Source organism: Electrophorus electricus, chromosome 10 (assembly GCF_041902795.1).
Source record: "Electrophorus electricus isolate QZ-2024a chromosome 10, ASM4190279v1, whole genome shotgun sequence".
In the NCBI taxonomy this organism is placed as follows: Eukaryota; Metazoa; Chordata; class Actinopteri; order Gymnotiformes; family Gymnotidae; genus Electrophorus; species Electrophorus electricus.
The window spans coordinates 32,053,479-32,074,634 of record NC_137506.1 but is presented as its reverse complement, the minus strand read 5'-3'; the positions used below and the strand labels follow the sequence as shown (position 1 = coordinate 32,074,634).

Genomic DNA, 21,156 nt, shown 5'->3' with positions numbered 1-21,156 from the left:
GAAGTTCTTCTGGATATTGGTTTTTGTCTAAATGCTGTTAATGTAAATGTAATGTAAACAGTATGGACTCAAACTATTCTTCAGTATTATTGGGTAATCCAGTGTTTCTACCCTGTAATGCTATTAGCTTCTATGCACCAGTTAATTGGGGTGAAACCACTCATTTGATTAACTAATTTAATTAATTTAAGTAGTAAGAGCATCAACTAAATGCTATAAAAATGTAAAACTAATGTGAACCAACAGCCTTCAAATTACAAGTCAAGTACCTTAACCACTGAGCTACCACTGCCCACCAAATTACCCAAAGGTGTCATTTGTAATGCAATTTATAGTGTTACTCTACATCAACAATATATTTTAATAACTTACTGTTAACATGGAATGACTTTCATTTTAAAGGGTGCATGACCAATCATAATTGGGATGGCTTCTACTGGACTTCCCCACATGCTCCATTCAGACTTAGCAGAGTTCCAGTGGGTTCTTCTTTTGAACGCATCATGTTTACATTTTCCCTTCAGCAAACATTTGCCTTCAAACTGAAACTGAATCTACCACAAACATCAGAACAATTTGCTTGGCTACATCACCTTCACAGTCCTGGTCCAAAAGTGTAGTAACTGGAAGGCAAGATTAGGTCTCTCAGCAACTCTATGTGAGCATGAGGCGAGCAGTAGGTGAGCACTCAGTGAGACGCACACCGTATACGTTACCCTGCTCTCAGTGTCAAATCGCCCCATATCACTGTACCTGGGATGTCACGGTTAAGTCATGCAAACAATTAAAGAAACGTGATACGCAAACCCGGCATCTGTTTTCAGCGGATCTTCTTCAGTGAACCTTTGTAAACAAGAACTGTGCATTTCATAAACACGCAGTATGCCCGCACAATTGCACAGAAGTTGGTTCAGTAACCACAGACAACAACATACATGGAATATTAACTGCTAATAGTTTTATGAGAACATCAGGAGTTACAGGCCCCCATTCTGCCCCACATTCCACTCCTTTAGCCCCATTCTGAGAATTATTTTGCTTTAAAGATCTGCATATTATTTATGATGCTTCTTTTGCAATGCCACATTATGTTAATTACTAAAACTGTAATAATTATTCATAATTATTCACAAATATTCAGATATTATCTGTGATGGACACTGACTGAAAGCTGACCTCTTTAAAGTCTAAATGCTAAATGTAAACTGCACATTACAGTATATGAATTCCCTCCAGGTGCCAAGTGCCTTATAGGCAGCTCTCCCTGGAGCCCCGACACACTGCTGCACAGAGCTCAGCGTGGAGGGGGACCAGCGGTCTGGGCTTGTCTGCTGTGTCAGAGACGTTAGGAATTTAACGCCAACTTAAGTTGCTTGTGGGACCCAATATCCATGTGTGTTTTATACACCAAGAGACCAAAGTCAGTTTATTTTTCCCTATAGGCTTGACGCGCTTTTTAGCAAGCTTTGTCGAGCCAGAATGCGATTTGTTGACACCTTTCCCTGTCAGGGTTTTTATTAAAAATGCAAATGTAAAACTGTTAACAGCATCCGTTAGTGTTCGTGTTTTGTAGACAGCTATTCTACTGTAGCCAGTAAAAAAGTGGTGACCGAGAGAGATTTCAGTACTCGTGTATTATACACGTTAAGCAAAAGGCTCCCCGGAGTCTGAAACTTATCTCGTCCCACGTGTTTGAGTGCAAAGCGCGTCTCTGGACCACTAACTCTGCGCTCGGGAATCTGGTACCGTTGCAGGTCTCAGCAGGTTACAGATTTACACAACACACAGAGCGGAGCGGGGGAGCTCGCGGCGCCGCCGCAGGCACCAATGCTGGTGGATTCTCAACACATCATCAGACGCAATGGCACAATAGAGCGCGTGATCAGACCGACTTTACGGGGAACCGCTATGCACTCTTCCATTTTTGAGCAGTTGAACGGTTATTCTGCACCGGACACGTTAGGATTTCTCCGGTTTGAAGCACCGCATACGGTCAGATAAACCCAAACCTCTCACGGGTAGAAACAAGTGCGCGGGGAACTGAAGAGCCGGCGCGTGCCAGAGCAGGGAGTTTAGCAGGTGCTCGTACTGGGTTCGTTACAGTATTTACTTTAAGCAAGACATTCCTGTGCCTGAACGCTGCTTCAGGGAGTCGTCACATGGAGTTTCTGTGACCGCGGGCCCAAAGGCGTCTGCAGCGCGCAGCTCCGCGTACGCGCACAAAACACTTCCAAAGGCATCCACCGCTGCTAGAGCCAGTGTCTCGTGCCCGTAGAAGCACTTATTGATTACCTGGTAGTAGTAATGACAGTTTGATCCTCTCATACAACTTCACTTCCTCTATTTACTGACCAAAATACCTACATACGTACAATACATTTTATTGGTAAAAGTTTTGTTTAAAAAACCCCAAAAAACTTACACTTCGCAAGATACGGTATCATACTCTTCGGTGCTGTGGAAAAAAAGACGGTCTCGCGTTTCCTTAGGAGATTTCTTTTTGGAGCGCCACGAGCCGAATCTCCGTTTCTTTTTGTGACTCGGGCTCGTGGTCACGGAGTCCCGGCAGGATGCAGTGTCCGTCGAGCCGCGCGCCTCTGGGCTCGGTTCTGAACCTTCGCGCTTGTAACTCGGTGAAGTCGCCCGGGAGCCCTGGCACGTGTCCGCCTCTCTGTTCTCCTTTTCCTGTGACTTTTTTAGGAAAAGTTTCCTAAATTTGGAAGCCTTGGACAAGCTCATGACTCCGAGTGCGGGCAGCCAGTGTCTGAGAGCGAGATGCGGACCCCTGGCAAGGCAGAGGCGCGAGTATCCAGACCCGTCACAAACCTGAACGTGCGCACGCTTTGACTGGCGCGCGGAGGACGCTCCGGTTTTCCAAAACTTCTGTACAGGCGCGTGCAGTGGGTTGGGTTTTGGCAGCGCGTTGCATGTGCACTTAAACTTTTCCCGCCAGCTGTCTCTGAATACAAGTTCTATTCATGTACAATACGACGGTATGAACAGCAGCCTAAGTCATAGTTTTTATGTCTTTCAGTAATTATGGACGGATCATAATGAGTAAAAGCATTAATCAGTTAATCACAAGTAAGCCACAAATCTTAAGTAGACCAAGGCGATCTAAAATAGGCCTGTGAGCGATGAAAAAGCCCCACAGCACCACCCTGTGGACACATTAGGAACCGCAATTCTTTTAACTTCGCGATTATGAAATTGGCAGCTTTTACCAATTACGACTGGTTAGGTTCATGTCAATACGTTTATGGTATACAGCATGTGCTAACATTTAGGCAGTCCTTTTATGTCAATAATTAACGGCTAGATACGTTATGTAAAAGATAATCGTAAAATAAATCCAGTCTACATGAGTCATAGCTGCCAGCAGTTTATTGTCGAGAGCAAGATGGCAAAGGTCAAACATGCAGCGTGCACATTGAGTCTTATTCCCACATAGGCCAGGGGAGGCTATGAAGTTACATTAGAACAGAGAAAGACACAAAACATGAACATTCTGCATCTCGGGCAGACAGACGGATCAGCAGAAGGGAGGAGGATGCAATCCTGCACGAGAGAGTCGTGGTACCAACATTCTCAGAAGGCACGTGCTTCATAAACAAGCTCATATTAGACTGCCCTCCTTTGCGTGACGAAGATGAGGAGGAAGTGAAGTGAAAGTAAGCTGACATCTGGGGAGAAATCCTTCATGGACACATCAGTTACCTCACTGAACTCAGATCAGCGGCTACTGCTGTTCCTGTCAAGCACACAAGCTCAGTGCACTTCATTCTGTATGAGTGCCAGTCATGAGAACCACAGCTGAGGTCATGTGGGGGTTAGAACCCGTAGAACTGCGGCCCTCTCTGGGTGAACTGGACCCGGCTCCCAGGACGGAGTTCGTTATCAAAGTAAGGGGGGACAGACAGACAAACAGACGGACAGCTTCTCAGACCCATTTAAGACAAAACTTCATTTTTTTAAAGAAACTTCAGACTGTCAGGCTGGGTCACCATGGGTTTTACTCCAAACGGTTCCACGGTTTTCCTCTTTTCCGATGCCATACTTTGTGCACTCTTGAGAAAAGGATTAAGGCCTCAGGATGTGTCTTCTCTTATTAAATCTCACACCCCTAAGAAAAGCCCTCAGTCCACTACAGTCAGATCCATGGATATATAAAATGTACATGTCAGTTTCTGGAAAAAAAATATATATTTACAATTCTGCTATTAAATTTGTCTTAAAACAGTCTTTAAAAAATTACACCAAAGGGGAAACAAAACCCATTCACTTTTGTCTTGCATTCAAACTAAAAATGTATTTTTATAGGTTTACATTCTCTAACTAGTATTCCTGTCATTAAGCAAGAAAATCAAAAACTGATCACATTCAGTTCACTTCCTGGTTCAGAGGTCATTCTCCCTCCCCTTTTGTTGATTGGCCAGTGTTTTAGCTATTAGGAGAAATACTCAGACCAAAACACAAGCACATGACATGAACATCCACTTATTTTGAAAATGGTTAATGCTCCTTCATTTGAATGTCTATGATTGACCTTTGGCCCGACCGTAATTGTGTACTACAGTAAAACGATGTACAAATATTAGACACTTCAGATTATTCAGATCTGACATGAATATGTCCATATGCGATCCTGCAAGATTTATTCTGGTCATGGCTGGATCTTTATGTGGTGTAACTTAAGGTTTCTGCCAGTGTCTCTTTTCTTGAGACTGCCTGTTTCCTGATTGTCTGATGTCAGACCTTCATCAGTTTATTGGATAATGTGCCAATTGGGTGGAGTCTAACAAAACAGTTTGTAACTGTTGAAAACCAAAAGTTGTTTTGAATTTCAATTCAAACAAACATTTACCTTCATGTGATGTCAGAGTCTGGAAGTCTAAAGAAATCGGCGCTCAATCTTGCGCTCTCTGGAAATAAACACTGGCACGTCCAACACAATGCATACGCACGATCAGAAAATTAACCAAAACAAACAAACAAAAAAAACACAGCTTCAGAAATGCAAACTTGGAAAAGCAGTTTCTATAAAGCATAAATCCGTATTAGGAAAAGCAGCTAGCGGAGCCCCTCCCCCACTGCTACAGAGGGTGGATGAGGGGAGAGGGTGGAGGTGCGTCTCCATCCGTGAGCGTGCCGGAGCAATACTGGTTTAAACCAACAAGGCGCACAAAACAGCTCCGGTCTCCTGCATGTAGCATTTCTTGTATTAACTCAAACCTTTCAGAAAAAGTTAACCAAAAAAAAAAATAAATCAAATAAAATGCATGATATAGAAAAGTTTGCCAAGGTCCACTTTTGTGTTACATTCACAATAAATGTGATATCTTAAAGAAATGTAGATATGGGACTAGAGGGGAAATTCATGCAGTGGGGCTTTACTCTAAAGAATAAGAGAAGAGGAAGAAAAGAAGACTTCAAGATTTTCTTTCTCAGTCACAAAAAAAAAGGTCCCAGTGTTGGGACTGGATTCGTCACGATGCCTTATTTGACGAGCCTCTTGGCTACGTCAGCGTATGCAATCTCAATCTCCTTTTCGCTGGGGCAGGTGTTGGTGAACTCGTCACGCGTGTACGCTTCACTCAGGTACTTCCAGATGCCACTCATGTCCTTGGGGATCTCAAAGCCCCGGTATTTCTTAGTCACCACCTACCAGGGAGAGACACAGTGTTAAAGACGGCCCCCCCGAGAGAGACACAGTGTTAAAGACGGCCCCCGAGAGAGAGACCCATGAGCTCATCAGTCACCTTGACGATGTGCAGTTTGGGCAGCAGGTTACAGTCGGCCAGGGTCATGTTGTCACCATCCAGAAACTTGCGGCGGGACACCTTGATGTCGTCCATGCTGTTGTGATCGATCTCATCGGGCAGTGGTGAACACAGGTACTCATCCAGCTTCTGTAGGGTCTTCAGCAAACCTCTCTCAAGAGCTACAGGATGCACACACACACACACACAGAGGAATTCAGACACGACAGGGCATAACAGGAGTCCACACACACACACACACACACACACACACACACACACACACTTTACATTGAGCTAAACTGCACTGGTTAGACAGATGTGTGAAACATTTGTTTCCATCATGTCCAAACATTTATTGGACGTCATGTGTGACATTTGTGCATATTTAGTTTGGTCTTCTTTGCTGAAGACACTGAGAATTGCAGTGGGATATTGCCTGTAAAAATGAACTTCTTGAGAGGTAATCACAAAAATAATTAAATACAATATTATTTGAAATGCAAATCTCAAGAACCTGCCCAAACACTGTAAAGCCCCTTATAATACACGTTTTCTCATACGCAGGATCTCATAGTTGCCAGATGAGGGCGCTGTTCTGCAAGGCCAACTCCTTATCCTTTACCTCCACTAAGGGACATACGGTGACGCAGGGAACACTAACTGGGCTGGTGCTGCCCAGACCGCATACTTTTCACAGCTGTTTACGGTCGTGTTTCAGTGCGACGGGAAGCAGCGCCAGCGTTCTCACACTCACCCTCATTGGCGTCAGGTTTGGAGTTCTTAATATAAGCAGAAAATTTGGCGAATATGTCCATTCCGGCTGTGGTGGACTCTGGGTGCCTTGCGCTGAGTTTGGCGTACCTGAAGGAAGACGTGCAGGACACTAGACTAGCAACCAGGCAAACAAACACCAGGGTTGTGCGATACATTGATCATCATTATCGCAATACTAGCCTCTGCCAATAGAATGCTGCGATCTGCAAATGAGCTACACTCACTCACTCACTCACTCACTTGGGTGGACTGAGAACGTCCTCGAGGAACTCCTCAATCTTGTTAACATCGGTTTTCACCTCCCCGTTAAATGTGATGAAGGGAGGGGGTGTCCCAGGGGCCAGGTTCTGAAGATCTGCTGGTTTCCTAAAAGCACACACAACCATCAACAACACACACACACCTGGTCAACAAAACGGCACACGCACACACAACGCTGCCATCCTTCTGAATGGACGGTTATTATTGCAATGTTTTGCACGACACTTTCTGCAGTTGATACAATGCTGCAATTATTCTGACCATCATTCATTTTCTTAATAAAGACATTTTTTTTTTGGTAGCCTAGTCCGACTGAGCCTCGGCTGGATGACCTAATGGTGTATGCATGTAACTCATTATTCTAGAGAGCCCCTCCGACCGAAAGCCCCACCCAGCAACTCATCTCCACCTTCAATGTTTCTGGGCGATAATACAACGCACACAAGTACGCGAGATGTACATGCGAAGTCATCAGGACGTTCTAACGCAGTCATGTAGAGACATTAGCTACACTGTCACATACCTCTCGCCTGTGTGTATGTGTGTGTTGTTTTACGTGACACTGAATTAGTCTCTTCAGGACTCCAGTAATCTCACCTTCACGTTTCTCAGCGGTCTGCTTCTTAAAAACCTCTTATTGTACTACAAATATGATGACAAATCACCCCCAGATACGCAGGTATCACAGTAAACAGCTAACTTGGGTGACCCCGGATGCACCTGAATGACCCAGTCCTGGACTGAGCAGAGATCTTGCAGACTAGAACATGCTGATCTTACCAGCCTGCTTCAGGGCATAACAGGAAATTACCTCAGAGCTCTGGCATGAGCACAGGAAGTTTCCTTGGCAGCACTCAGGAAAGAGTTTTTTTTGGTGTGTGTGTGTGTGTGTGTGTGTGTGTGTGTGTATAATTATATATATATATATATATATAAAGAGTAGAAGTGTTAACTCTCGTGCAGCCACACAACCAAACATTTTATATGAAAAGAAAGAAACCCAGCCAATCTGAGCACAGTGCTGTCAGTGCTGTCGGTGTTGTCAGTGCTGTCGGTGTTGTCAGGGCTGTCGGTGCTGCTGTTTACTGTTTCCTTGTCCTTCCCAGAACGGAACTAAAGGATTTAATGGTCGAAGGGGCTGCCGAGTTCCGAACCGAAGCCGCGTCATCTGAGCTGTGAGCTACACAGAGAGACGTTTGATATGAGGGGCAGTAAAACGCAGAAGGGAACAAAGTCTTTCTGTCTGCCACAGCACCATTAATGTCTCACCAACTGCCAGAGGCTCATATGTGGAAAATCTCATTCAAGCCTGAAGGAGGGAGAGAATGTGAATGCCAGAGAGGGGAGAGATACAGAAAGAGGACGAGAGAGGGGTGATATGGTTCTTTACTTGACCCCTACAAACCTTTAAAGAGGGAAGAACATGTTAAAGTTATGGAGAATATCTCTACAGACCTCTTCAGGTCCACAGTGGTTACGTTGAAGACCACACCCTTCAGCCAGAGAATCATGAAGAGACGCTGAGAGAATGGACAGTTCCCGATGCTCTCTCCATCGCTTCCTGCCTGGTACAAACATGCAAAAACAAACCAACATATAAATGGACCAGTCTTCGAAAAGGTCAGAAAGGTCACCAACTAGAACGGCAGGCCCGCGTCCGTTCCTGTTGGTCAGAGGAAGGCCGCGTTCACACACCTTGGACTACATCTGCTCCTTCAAAACGTGCCATCAGCACAGAAATATTCACTGAGAGGAGTCTGGATTGGTAGAAACGTGCATGCGCGTGCGCTGAACATCTGAGGCACAACTTTGTGTGCACACTCAGATGAACTTGAGTTAAACAGTGGTACATTACATCCTACAGCAGAGAGAGAGAGATCTTTGCATAGTCCCACAGGGAAGTAGGAACTGACGTAAAGAAATCGCTAGCTGCAGTATTGCGGTACATAATTACATAAACTATAACCAATATTATTGATAAGAAAGCTCAACTATAAAATGTCATCCAATCACAATACTATGCAGATTTTAAATTTGCCAGCGTAGCAACACTGGTTCTTGTTGTTCATTGGTCCTCTGCGCTGAACCCTGAATGATTAACTGATGTGGTCAAAAAGGCTTCAGTAATATAATGTGACAGAATTTCTCTCACAATTATGCCATATTACCCAATGCTGCCAAAGTTAGTTAACTGAGCGCACACACACACACACACACACACACACCCCAGGGGGGGTTATTGCCAACAGCACCATGTGTGTTCTAATCACTCCTGCATACCTTTGTTATGCACACAGAGCCAAAGAGTCATGTGACGTGACGTGGGTGCCCCCCCCACGGATGGACACTCCACCACACTTTCACCGTGACATGGAATGATAAACAGTAGCATTTACTCTCCTTATTCAGTGAAACTCTGTCTCCCTTCTGCGCTCCCTCAGTGTCCAGTACGCCCCCCTGAGAACCTGGGGCTCGTCCTGCACTTTCGGGAACAAAGACCGACACTGGCTCAGTGCTGCACGCCTGACCTGGAGACATTTGTTAATCTAGAATGTTCTTTCTCTCCCAAGCACCCTCGGAGTCTTTAGTTTGCAAACAAATTCACACACACATGCTTTCCACTGCAGCAGTGGAAATACAATCAGCATGGTATGTTTGAACCTCTGCACCCCATGAGTGTGTGTGTGTGTGTGTGTGTGAGGGAAAAGAATTAAGAGAAAGTGTGAGTACTGCGTAGAGAAAGAAAAAGGCCCGTCCCGCTCACACGCTCGGGCGAATGGGTTGCCACATTCCAAGGTTCCTTTGTGTATAAATCACCTACGAAATTTCCTGCGTTTTGCTAAACAGAACTGCAGTCCAAGCTGTGTGCGCACACGTGTGCGTGTGGCTGGCTAACTAAAGCCAACAGAAAACTTTTAACCCTGTTAGCAGCAACATGCTGTAATAACTCCAAGCAAACGCTGTCACACGCTGCTGCAGACTTCTCACTCAGATGAGTCACCGTAACTGGGACTGGGACGAGGGCGAGGTTGAATGGGGACAGGGTAGGCAGTGCTGGTCCACAAGCAGCTCCACACCACACAATCTAACCAGCTAACCAGTTTTAACCAATTCAAAACACTCATTTTAAACGGACTAGAGGCTTTCCAGTGAGCTGATGAGATGAGCCAGGTGTACTGCAGGTGTATGGGGGGGGGTCAGTAGCCTTGGTCACACTCCCAGTCCTCCCGTCTGAGACGGCCGTCTGGACACGCAGCTCACGTCACTGGCGGCCTCTCTCACCCCACCCAACCGGCACAACAGCTTCCAAGGCAACCGTTTCCGCGGCAACGCGCATCCACTGGTCTTTAGAACGTGAAAGATTACAGAATTGAACACAAACGGGGCCACGTTGTATGTCCCGCGGGACGGCCGCATGACGCCAGATCAAAGCACAAAGAGCCTGGGAGGAGGAGACAAGAAGAGCGTCAGAGAAGGAGGACGTTGTCCCACACCACCACAGGACAGGCGGGACCGAGTTCGTCTTCCTTCTGTGCGCATCTGTATCCATGGCAACCTCCATTCACCCCCAGCCACCCTGGCAATGCCTCAACTCCCCCCACTCAGCATGTCGGTCTCTCGCTACCACTCCACCTCACCATCAGGCAGCTGCTGTCCTGACTGAAGACGTGCTTTCAGTCCTCCGGTCCAGACTGGGGACTGTGTGAGACTGAATGAGTCATTGGCTTCATTTGCTCAGGGATGATCAAAAAGACTGAGCACAAGCGTACACAGACACACACACACACACCTGCTGAGACCAGACCTAGAACCCTGCACATATTCGACTGCAATGTAACGTCCATCAAGTTTATGAAACTGCACGTGTGCCTGAACTGGAACACGGACCAGAGCCGGGCTGAAGAGCTGAGGGATAGCAGACTGGGCCTCTAGCGTGGACTTACAAAACAATAATATTAGGATTATTTATTGGAAAAAAGTGCATTAAACAGCCGTCACCCGTAAGAGGTCACCGAACACGGCCGCAGCCAGACAACTGGGACCAGTAGTTCTGCCCTCTGCCTCAATCGGCTCTGCCAGTAGTCTCTCAGAGAGAGAGAGAGAGAGAGAGAGAGAGAGAGAGATGGACACCATATTCACACTTCCAGGAAAAGCACACACAAACACTGCCATCTGGAAGGGTATTCATTAGATTATTTTTTTTTCTCTCTCTCTCTCTCTCTCTCTCTCTTTCTCTCTCTTTCATTCCGAGAGAGAGCGTGAGAAGCAGATCTGAAAACTTCTTTATTTTCTTGCCTTATTATTCAGCCTGAATCATTTTATTTATTTTTATTTCTTGTAATAGATTTTTGATGTTCTTTTGGATTCTTTGGTCTTGTTCTGGATACTCGTTATTAAAACCTAAAGGGCGTAAAGAAAGAGGGGGAGAGAGCGCGAGACCCTGGGGCAGGCGGAGGAGCAGAGGGCAGTGTGTTTTTAGGGCTCTGCTCGCCTTATATGGAGAAGACTGGACCAACAGGGGAAAGTTTACCGCCGGTCCCCAGAAATAATCAGTGAGGCAGGAAGGAGGAGGGCTCAAGGAGATGAGGAAAGCGTCTCCTGGAACCCGACACCTCTGTGGGGGTGAGGAGAGCGTTTCATGGATCCTGACGCTTGCATAAGAGGAGACATTTATACCAAACTTACCTGGTATAAAATGTGAAAAAATGAAATAAACACGCAACGAAAAGCCAGAACATCATGAATATGGACGATAGAATGTGTGAGTCAGCGGAGAAGCAAATTCAAATTCCACTTCGATATACTCAGATGGAACACACACACACACACACACACACACGGAAATGAAGTCATGAAACCCTGTTGTTGGATGTGTATGCAGCAGAGTACACACTCACACTTGCTCACTCAGCTGTCTGCTAGAGACAGTGGGTCATACGCAGCTGCTGTAGTGTGTGTGCGCGTGCTCTCTAACAAAAGGTGTGAAGACCGAGGGTGTGAGCTCATGCAATCTTCATGACCCCATACAACAGGCCTGACTGGAGAGATCCAAATGATATTGTCTGCTGGGATACTCGTGCACATATTCAAATGAAAAACCCCTGGCAACCACAATCACAGCGCTCCAGACAGGACCACACCACCCCACCGTTCCAACGTTCAAAAGCGCTAACGATGCCATCAAGTTGAGCCTTTAGTGTGTGTTTGAATGAATCATCTAGCAGTGTTTAAGTGCAGCGTTCCTGTGGGAGTGTGCTTGGGAAAGGGGAGGTTTACTGAAGTGTGAGCTAAATTTAGCTTCTCCACCACCAAACGGTTCAGAACAGCTCTACGATGGAATGAGGCAGACATTTACACGGCCGTGCGATTACCCAATAAGGAGAGGGGGAGAAGGTGAAGTGGCAGCATGACAAACACGTGTCCTCTGATCCTCGGAGACGCCCCCAACAACAGCCATGCGTCAGAATGAGTCGGAAACAGCGTTAGCCTTAGTTTCCAAACCTCACGCTTGTGCGCACACACACACACACACACACACACACACACAGCCTGGCGAGAAGTGGGCGTGTGTGTGTGTGTGTGTGTAATAGCATGGGGCTGTCAATATACAACAAAGGTTTCACAGGGGCCAGTGTGCATGCAGCTGTTCCCATATAACCCCGATATTTACATGAATAGAACTCAACAGATGTTCTCATGCAGAGAGACTAACTACACTACACTGATGTGTGTGCTGTGGGAGTCAAACCCAGCACCCCGCCCTCCTTCACTAGACAGCTGGTGCAGATCTGCCCTTTTCATTCCAGCAGCAGATTTTCACACACACTCTCCAAATTTTGTTTCCCAGTGCTTCTGCCCAACAGACACCCACCTCGTATAGGGTAGCTGTCGTTCAAATGCCTCTGTGGCCCCACACAGCAGGAACAGGCTCTATAACCCTGTATCAGTGTAGCGCTCGTTTAACGTTTGGGACAAACAGCCCGAGATGTTTAGTCTACAAGTGTGTGGCGTCTGTTGGTCGACGGCACACACAGACGAGGAGGCAGTGAGATCCAAGCAGTGCCTGGCGCGACAGTAGGACTCACTCCTGGACTTCCACCCAGACAGCGAAGCCACACTCAGTCAGCACACACTCCCCAAAAAAGGTGGGAACAACTCCACGGAGGTCCCATCGCACAGTCTGACGCAGAGATAATCACGTGGCAGACAGACAGCTCGCTGACACGCTGCATTCCACGCTCGTGTCCAACACTCACACCCACAAATGACCTTGTCTGAGCTACAACAGTTTGCAGTGAGACCAGCTGAACAAACATCAGGAGAGAGAGAAGTCCTACAAAGCGACCACATGCTGATACAGTGTTTGGGACTTGCAGCTCAACCTTTAACATGACTCCCCCCCATTCACCCATGATGCACTGGGGAGGGGGTGTGGCTTCTGAGTTGGGCAACACCCAAAGCCTACAGGACTGAGCCTGTGAAAAGCAGCACAGTCATGATGACTGACGTTCTGTTGATTATTGAGCAATTACCAAGACAACAAAAACAATCAACCAAATAAAGCATCAGTCTGCAGTCTGTTGGGGCTCTGAGGACACACACAAAGGCCCAGACATGTGTGGTCCCAAAATCCCCAGAGCCAAGACGCCACTGGCATCTACAGGTCATGTGGACTATGGCATTCTGACATTTGGTCTGTCTGTCCGTCTCTGTGTGTGTGTGTGTGTGTGTGTGTAGTAAAGGAGCATCTTTCTCTTTATATCCCCATATATGCCAGCTCACCGTCAAAGGGACATAAAGGATTTCTGCGTTTTCAGCATTTTTCATAAACTCGCTTTGAGCCTAAGCCAAAGCCACAGAGACACAGCCTTCCTGCAGACGAACAGCAGAGTGTAAAGGTCACACTGTTTGGTTTACTGACTTCCAAACGATCCCCACAGACACAGCAGGCAAGTCATGTGTAGATCACAAGATTGGCAGCAGTGTCACACACACACGGGTCCGCCTGGTTAGGTTAGGACGTGTGGCCCATCACAAAGCACAGCACGCCCTGTTTCAGGTCAACATCACACGTAGTGTGGCAAATTCAGACTAAAAAGGTGCAGGAAAGAACTTTAGGAAACAAACTTGAGAAAATCCAGAAGAACTCTTAAAAACATTTACAGGGAGGCAGAAACTTCGCCGTGTCCGTCCGACGTGACCGGGCCAGGACGAGGGCCACCACGGAACAAAGCTTCTCAGTCTTTTAGAAGGTTGGCGGAGTGGTAAAGGTCAACCGTCAGCCAGCATGTAATGCATGACTGACTGACACACACACCCCCAACCAGAATGCCTGACACACATGCGCGCGCACACACAGCAAACCAGAGCCTGTAGTCTGCTGTCCTAAAGATTAGTCCAGACAGCCTAATGAACCTTCAGCTAATATTGATGCATGCATTCTCTCTCCCCACTCCTTCTTATCCAATCTCTCACCTCCATATTTGATTCATTCACTCCCCCACCAAAGTTCATTTCCTGTCACTGGCTCTACAAGAAATGCCTCATTACGAGAGAGAGTGAGAGATCTGAACGGGGACTTCAACAGGATGGACAGGACACTGAGATGAGATTGATGAAGCTGTCTGTCCTAACACAATCCTACAGCTTGTCCTCAAACGCCAGCACGCACCGGATCAGTCAGGACTGAGTACACGTCACACGTTGGTCTCGGACATTTCAATCAATCACACAAAGTCAATATAAAACAGTGTCATATGGGCACAAAATATTGTCTCTAAACAAAAGACCCAGAAGATGAGAACAGAACGGATCATGGCGGCTGTGATGACAAACACTCAAACTTCAAAGCCCATGAAAAAGCCACATGAAGTGTATTCATAGCAACAGCTGTGACAAAAGAGGAGTGTGTGTGTCTGTGTGTGTGTCTGTGTGATGTTGGCACACTTCTCTAACACACCTGCACCGGGCCCGTCATGACTCTCAGTTTCTGGAAGCAGACGAAAAACTCAGAGAACCTTTAAAGAAATAAGGACAAAACAGATCTCGTGGGAGAGGTGAACAGAGACAGACATCTGGAGCTCAGCCTGAGATGGAGACCACCACAGCAGCCTGGAGAGAGAGGGAGAGCGTGGGTGTGTATTTATATTTTAAATATTTAAGGACAGACTCCCTGCTGTGGAGCAGACAGAACCATCCAGAGGGCCATGTCACTCTCACAGCCATCTCTGTCTCTCTCACACACACACACACACACACACACACACACACACACACACACACTGTGAGACAGTAATTAACACCCAAAGTCTCCTTTGGGTCTCTCTGAGCGTTTATGAGGGCATGGTGCTGAGGAAGACTTTCCTTCAGCTCTTACCCCTGACCCGATGAAGAACACGGTTAAAGCCACAGCCAGAGCAGAGTGGGGCAGGGGGCTGGATGATTCCTGGAGCAGGCGAAAGAAAAGCTACTCAGCAAAACACACTTCACACCCTCCCAACTATACAGCCATGTAAGACTTACACACAGGGGCAGCCATAACAGAACACTGTGGTATTGTTTTCGCAAAAACATAAAAACATACGCCTTTTGCTCTTTGCGTGCATTGCGGTGGTATCCCAGGTATTTACCCTTCCAGGTATCCCCAGTATTTACATCACGGCGGTATCCCAGGTATCATGGTGGTGTTCAAAACTACATGTACAAATGATTAGAGTTAAAATATTACAATCCACCAGATGAAAGACATCAAAACATACCAGTAACTGAACAGTTAAGAAAACACTGTAATAATTCAGGGTGATGATGGACAGGGAATATTAGACAAGCTCAGGATTTCGATATACAGCGATCATAAAAGTGATCTGTAGCTCTCCAGACGATGGCAAATTTATTCACCCATTCAAATTAGGTCTCCACGACTAAATATATAAGTCACAAGTAAATATTTTATTACACATTTAAATGATCACATACAGAACAAAAAAAACATTTTAGGGTAACAAACAAACAAACGTACTCATGTCCTGACAGACTAGCATCTCTGTCCCCGTCCATGCACACAGCAGGAGGCGGATAGGTGATGTCACACCAGCGGCTGCTTCTTATAGGCTGCAGTGCCAACAAAGAACAGTCCAGCTATCTTGCTAGAGAGAGACATGGGAGCCAAACGCGGCCCACGCCGGGTTTTCCATGAGGAAAGAAGGTTTCTGACTCTTCAATGCCTAATGCCACTTCACAGAGATATCGAATCACACCACATTATGCAGAGGACTGTCAACAAACAAAGGTTTATTTGTTTTATTTGTCACGCCTTGAATTGAGCTCTTTTTTAAAATCAAGGTGGTGTTTTCATATTCAAAAATAATGGCCTAGGTATCTGCACGGTCATTACACAAAAGCCTCCAGGTGTACAGCGACTAAGTGTCTCCTCACTGAGGCTGGATGACTGTCACTGATGTTTAACAAATCATCTCTACCTTTCAGCCACACTGTGTATATTTCCATCAGATGCAATTTCATTACTACAGATAAAAACTTTTATTGTTTTATAACTCATTTGTAAGGTATAATGAGTACAATGTATATCTGCATATTACTTAAACTTATCAGAGTAAAACACATTTTATTTCATCTGGTGCATCTACAGACTGTCGAAAGCTAAGAGTCAAGGTTGAGCACTAGGATTTCTGTTACTGTCATGGTGTTTTCCTTACACAAGCCAGCCCTGTGACTCAGACAACCACACAGGAGCAGGGGTTACTGCCCCACCCTGCCACCCGGATCAATAAACACTCCTCTTCAATTGCCCGTTTCTCGGAGAAGTAAACAATGCGGTTGTCGTGGTGACTTGGTGAACAGACAGAAGCGTCCTCATGACCACGTGAGTCAGCAAAACTTGAGCTGTTCTTTGCCCTTGTATTCAAATACACACACACAGGCAGGCCATCGCAAAACCACAGCCATGACTGTCATGACAGCAGCGGACGTGTGTCACTTTCCACTGGTTTGGTCCGATTATACAGAAGCTTCAAGAAGGACATTCCCTGCAACCCCAAATCTCCCAGAAGCACAGGAAAATGTTCAGAGGACATAAAAGGAACCTTTCAAGGGTGATAAATGGAGACTGTCTCCACAGTCACAACACCTGATGGACACGACGCAGTGGAGCACCGCAGATCACAGGAAATTAGGAGCCAGATGCCATGTTGGCCTGTAATCCAGAATTTACTCCAGTACATGCGTCACCCACCAATGATGCACTTTCATTTCTTGTCACAGTACATACATGATTTGTGAAAGGTGGGAATCGAGCTGTGTTTAGAAGTCACATCCTCTGGCCTTTAGGAGACAGGAGTTAGGACAGCAGAGCCCAGAGTGGACCAGTCCACAGACTCGGAAAGGGTCGCAATAAAGAGTCAAGAAGAAAAGCTTTTTGGCAGACAGTAACAGTGTGGCAGCCAACCCTAAACCTGCTGGATCTGAACTCAGGAAGTCTCTGCCAGCCCCGCCCATCTGCCTGCATTATCGCCCGTTTCCAGGGGTAAGGTTTGTGTGGTTTTCATAGCAACGGGCCGGCCCACCCCACGGCCCTGAGCGATGGCAGGGTCTGAGGCCGAACAGCGGCAGGAACAAACGTGTTCGTGTATTATCCATTGCTAACGACAGGCCATGAAGTACATGTGTACAAGAGAGATATACTGAGAAAGAGAGAGAGAGGGAGAGAGGGAGAGAGAGAGGGAGGGAGGACTGTGATCACCGTTACAGTTCCACAACAGCAGATATGTAAACACAGAACCGGTCTTCTCTGTACGCAAGCAGCAGAGACACAGACACAAAGCTACGATAAACTGAAGGGTTTTGAGTGTAATGGCTGCTTCCTGTTCCAGGACAATTTAGCCACAAGTAACGACTGACTTCATTCCTTCATTTCCAGTGTATTCTCTTATATTTGCCTCTGGCCTTTTGCAACTTTCTCGCAAGGAGAAAATATTTTTAAAATAATGTAGCAACCGACAACTTCCTATGTGAATGTTTCTCAGTCCGATGTAACCAAGCCACCAGCAATGACTCAGTCCAAGCTGTCCGCGAAACGTCACGAGAGAACAACCAGGGAGAGCCAAACCGATGCCACGGCCAAGTCCCGTAAACCCAGTCAACCCAGGAGGCCAGACTGGAATCCCATGGTGCTGATGTACAGATCATCGTTAGCGCTACTGTGGCAGACTGGTTAACACTCTAGAGTTCTCCAGACTGCCACCATGCAGGGAGATCTCCAGCCAGCAAGGCGGAGTCCGAGAAGCCTCCGTATAGCAGAACAAAGGGGCAGCCAACTCTCCACAGCTCAGATTAACCCATGCTCCAAACCCCACGCGAGACCCCTGAGTCTGAGGTCATCAGAGAGGAGCTGTGGTCCAGAATACATCAACGTGCAAGGAAGCTCGTCCTATAGTGTGCATGTGTTGCACTTTTCCTAATTCAGTTCCACCTCCTCTCCTCCTACGGCTCCTCCCCCACCATCCATCTGTGCCACCACCCCCCCGCCACATTTTCTCCTTAGGCATTTTCCCGCTCTTCCAAGTGACATGTTCCTGAAAAGCAAAACAAAAACTGGACCAGACTGTGCCTTACGGGAGTTCTGGCTCAAAGATCCCAGCAAGGAATCTCAAAAGTTTCTATTATAACCAGGTAGCAACAGACAATTGGGCCTCATCAGGGAAAAAAAAACAAAACAACAACAACAAACAAACAAACAAACAAACTACTAAACTTCTTTTCACTGCACATTTCACATCACCCCTCCATCTGTTTATTTTTTATTATCCCTGTTTAAACTGGATGATTTAGATGAGAAGTAATAAGAGCCCTTTTCTCTATTCTACAAAAAAAGCAAACAAAAAAACCACACCTCTTTCTCTGTGTGTGTGTGTGTGTGTGTGTGTGTGTGTGTGTGTGTGAGTGAGAGAGAGACTTCACAAATTAAATACAAGAGCACAAAACGCAAGGCTAAGAAGGTCCACGTCTTGTGATCATCTGCTGACCCAATTTGATCGCAAATGCTTGTTTTTACGGTGCTGCACACGCGCACCGTTAGGTCTGCCTCTTGAACGGAGAGACGCGCACCGGTCAGGACCCCCGCCGCGTCCCCACCACACCTCCCAGTTTCGCTCTGAACACAATGACTCTCTTGATTCGAGGTTTTCAGAAGTGGGCCAGAACTTCCAAGTGTGCTGCGTATCCTGTAGCAGCCGGATATTCTGTGTGATCCCAGGCTAGCGCCACACACCTCGAACCTCTTCGCCCCTGTTAAATATAAGCGCGTCCGGATAACAACGTGTAATGATAATCTGATCCGGAGTCCGCCGAGCGAGGCCAGTGGCGCCGGACATACACGAACACATGGCTACGCCTGCGGTCTCGCGTCAGTCTCACCATTTCACTTTATCTATCGGCTGTAGCACCACAAAATATCCCAACGACTCATGATCCTGTTCAGCAAGCCACGGCTGAAACGCTGCTGCGTCGCATAACGGTTTAACCACTCCGCAACAGCGACAAAGCTGCATGTCACCAAATGACCGGCCAGTTTAACCAACACATCCAAATACGACCACAGGGCTTCATATTAGTGGAAATAGATCGCAATGCAGCGCTTTTCTTCTTAGGATTAACGGTTTTGAAAAACGGTTGTTACCTACCTTCACAAAAAGCTCAATGACCGGTTCGTTATCTCCCCGACCGTTCTGGGGTACCGAGAGAGACATCCCGAGTTCTCCGTTTTCAGCAGACACGTCCAAGGAAAGAAGGTCTCCGACTCCTTGCCAGACGAAAACTTTTCCGCCCGCCCGCGTTACGCCAGCAACCGAACCGCAACCTTTCCACCAGTGTGTCGGGAAACGGCGGCTTTCCACCCACCCTTAACTCACTTGGACAGTTTGGGGAGGTTGTATTTACGCAAGCACGGGATTAGTACTTTGGCATGGCCGAGCAAACGTACAACCCTTTCTATCCTGTTATAGTCTGCTTGGGATGGGGCGGCGAGGTGGAAAGGGGAAAAAGCAACTAGGAATATTTCTCATGTGATGTCATCCACAGAACAAAAAAAAAAAAAAAAAAACGTGGACTGGATTTGGGTGATCCGCACAGCTCATATCGCTAAAGAAATGCCTGGTACAGACAATGTAATTCAGTCTTGCCTCTTTTTTAAAAAACTGTGATTATGTTTGTTGTAAATAGGTTTTCATTGTTGTTTTAGCTTTCAAGAAATATTGTATAGTGCACGGTACTTCGGATGTTCAATTGCTGAATTTACATAATAATCATCATAATATTAAAAAGAACTACTTATCCAGTAAATAGTTTTGAGTTTGAGTTCTAATTATCGATCATTTGTATTGTTATTTCCACCAATATAAACAGTTTCCTGACCACTGACTTTAGAATTAGACAAAACAGAAGGGTAGGGGTGTGAATTGTTTCTGTAGACTGTCAAAAAAAACAGCAAAAACAATTAAACCGTTATGCCATAACCAGATGAATCATTTTAACCAAAACCAGCAGGCTACATTCGATTATCAACCTGGAGTGGCGTAACTTTTTGCCTTAATGTGACAAAAATCTGTTTTTTCATGGCTGTTTGGACGTGTAAATCGGATCTTTTTCAATCGGATTTGAGTCACATTGTTTAATTTACCGTTTTTTTTGTTACTTAAATTTATCTTAGTTCCCCTTAGTTCCCAGATCGGCTTCATGGCCATGGGACTTGAATGAGATCGGCCAGATCGTGTATTTACGTGGCTGTTTTGCATGAAACCAGAAGAGCAACAGCACTGAAAAAATTCTCTTTATAAAGCTTTTTTTCGGCTTCTCGACCTGACCAGGCATAGTGGACGAACTGCTTGCCGTCCTCCAGAGCAAAAACACAGGCTACCCTTTTGCCTGTTTCAATACCATGACCATGTCTCAAATTTGACGGGTTTTTCTTGGTGGTGACGCAGGTGAACATGCGCAGTTTCGCAGGACAAGGTAATTTACATTATAACCAGATACAGGTCAAATATGAATGTGAACAGTAAAGATCTAGGCAAATTTGATCTGAGCAACAAAAAAAACCAACCTAAACTTAACAACGTGACTTGTAATGTGTAATGTAGCCGTAGACTCCATTTTAAGTTCTAATAGAGTTTACTCACTGAAATTTCATTTTAGGCCCAAATTAAGATGCAAGAAGTCAGTTTAAACCAGGATATCAACCAAAGACCTTTTCTAACAGGTTCATCCAATACTTGAGCTCCCTGAGCCACAATTATTGACACAATCATAAACATGTTGCTCAAATGCATAATTGCCCAAAAACAGT

The 21,156-nt window shown here is 46.1% G+C and overlaps 2 protein-coding genes across 3 annotated transcripts in view; both read right to left on the bottom strand.

Moving 5' to 3' along the window:
• The window catches only part of crybg1a (crystallin beta-gamma domain containing 1a), a 46,258-nt gene extending 43,366 nt beyond the window's left edge, over window positions 1-2,892 (bottom strand). Inside the window, exon 1 of one of the 2 annotated variants that reach the window (XM_027028771.3) lies at window positions 2,423-2,892. In XM_027028771.3, coding sequence (XP_026884572.2) covers window positions 2,423-2,739 — 317 coding nt within the window. In that variant the 5' untranslated portion in view covers window positions 2,740-2,892. The remainder of the gene's footprint in view (window positions 1-2,422) is intronic. The other variant, XM_081722264.1, reaches the window with a different exon arrangement.
• Window positions 2,893-3,369: 477 nt separating this feature from the next.
• Window positions 3,370-19,837, bottom strand: clic4 (chloride intracellular channel 4). The gene is made up of 6 exons (XM_027028774.3): window positions 19,496-19,837; window positions 8,253-8,362; window positions 6,777-6,902; window positions 6,517-6,623; window positions 5,760-5,941; window positions 3,370-5,661 (listed from the first exon to the last, which is right to left on the bottom strand). The coding sequence occupies exons 1-6, from the start codon at window positions 19,559-19,561 to the stop codon at window positions 5,497-5,499; spliced, it is 756 nt and encodes a 251-aa protein (XP_026884575.2). The 5' UTR covers window positions 19,562-19,837; the 3' UTR covers window positions 3,370-5,496.
• Between the last annotated feature and the right edge of the window lie 1,319 nt (window positions 19,838-21,156).

Excerpts from the sequence above, each read along its gene's own strand:
- clic4 (XM_027028774.3), bottom strand. The coding sequence starts at position 19,561 with ATGTCTCTCTCGGTACCCCAGAACGGTCGGGGAGATAACGAACCGGTC. Across the intron at positions 8,363-19,495 it reads TCATTGAGCTTTTTGTGAAG|GCAGGAAGCGATGGAGAGAG; the intron begins GTAGGTAACAAC and ends TGTTTGTACCAG. Across the intron at positions 5,942-6,516 it reads CAAACCTGACGCCAATGAGG|CTCTTGAGAGAGGTTTGCTG; the intron begins GTGAGTGTGAGA and ends TGCATCCTGTAG.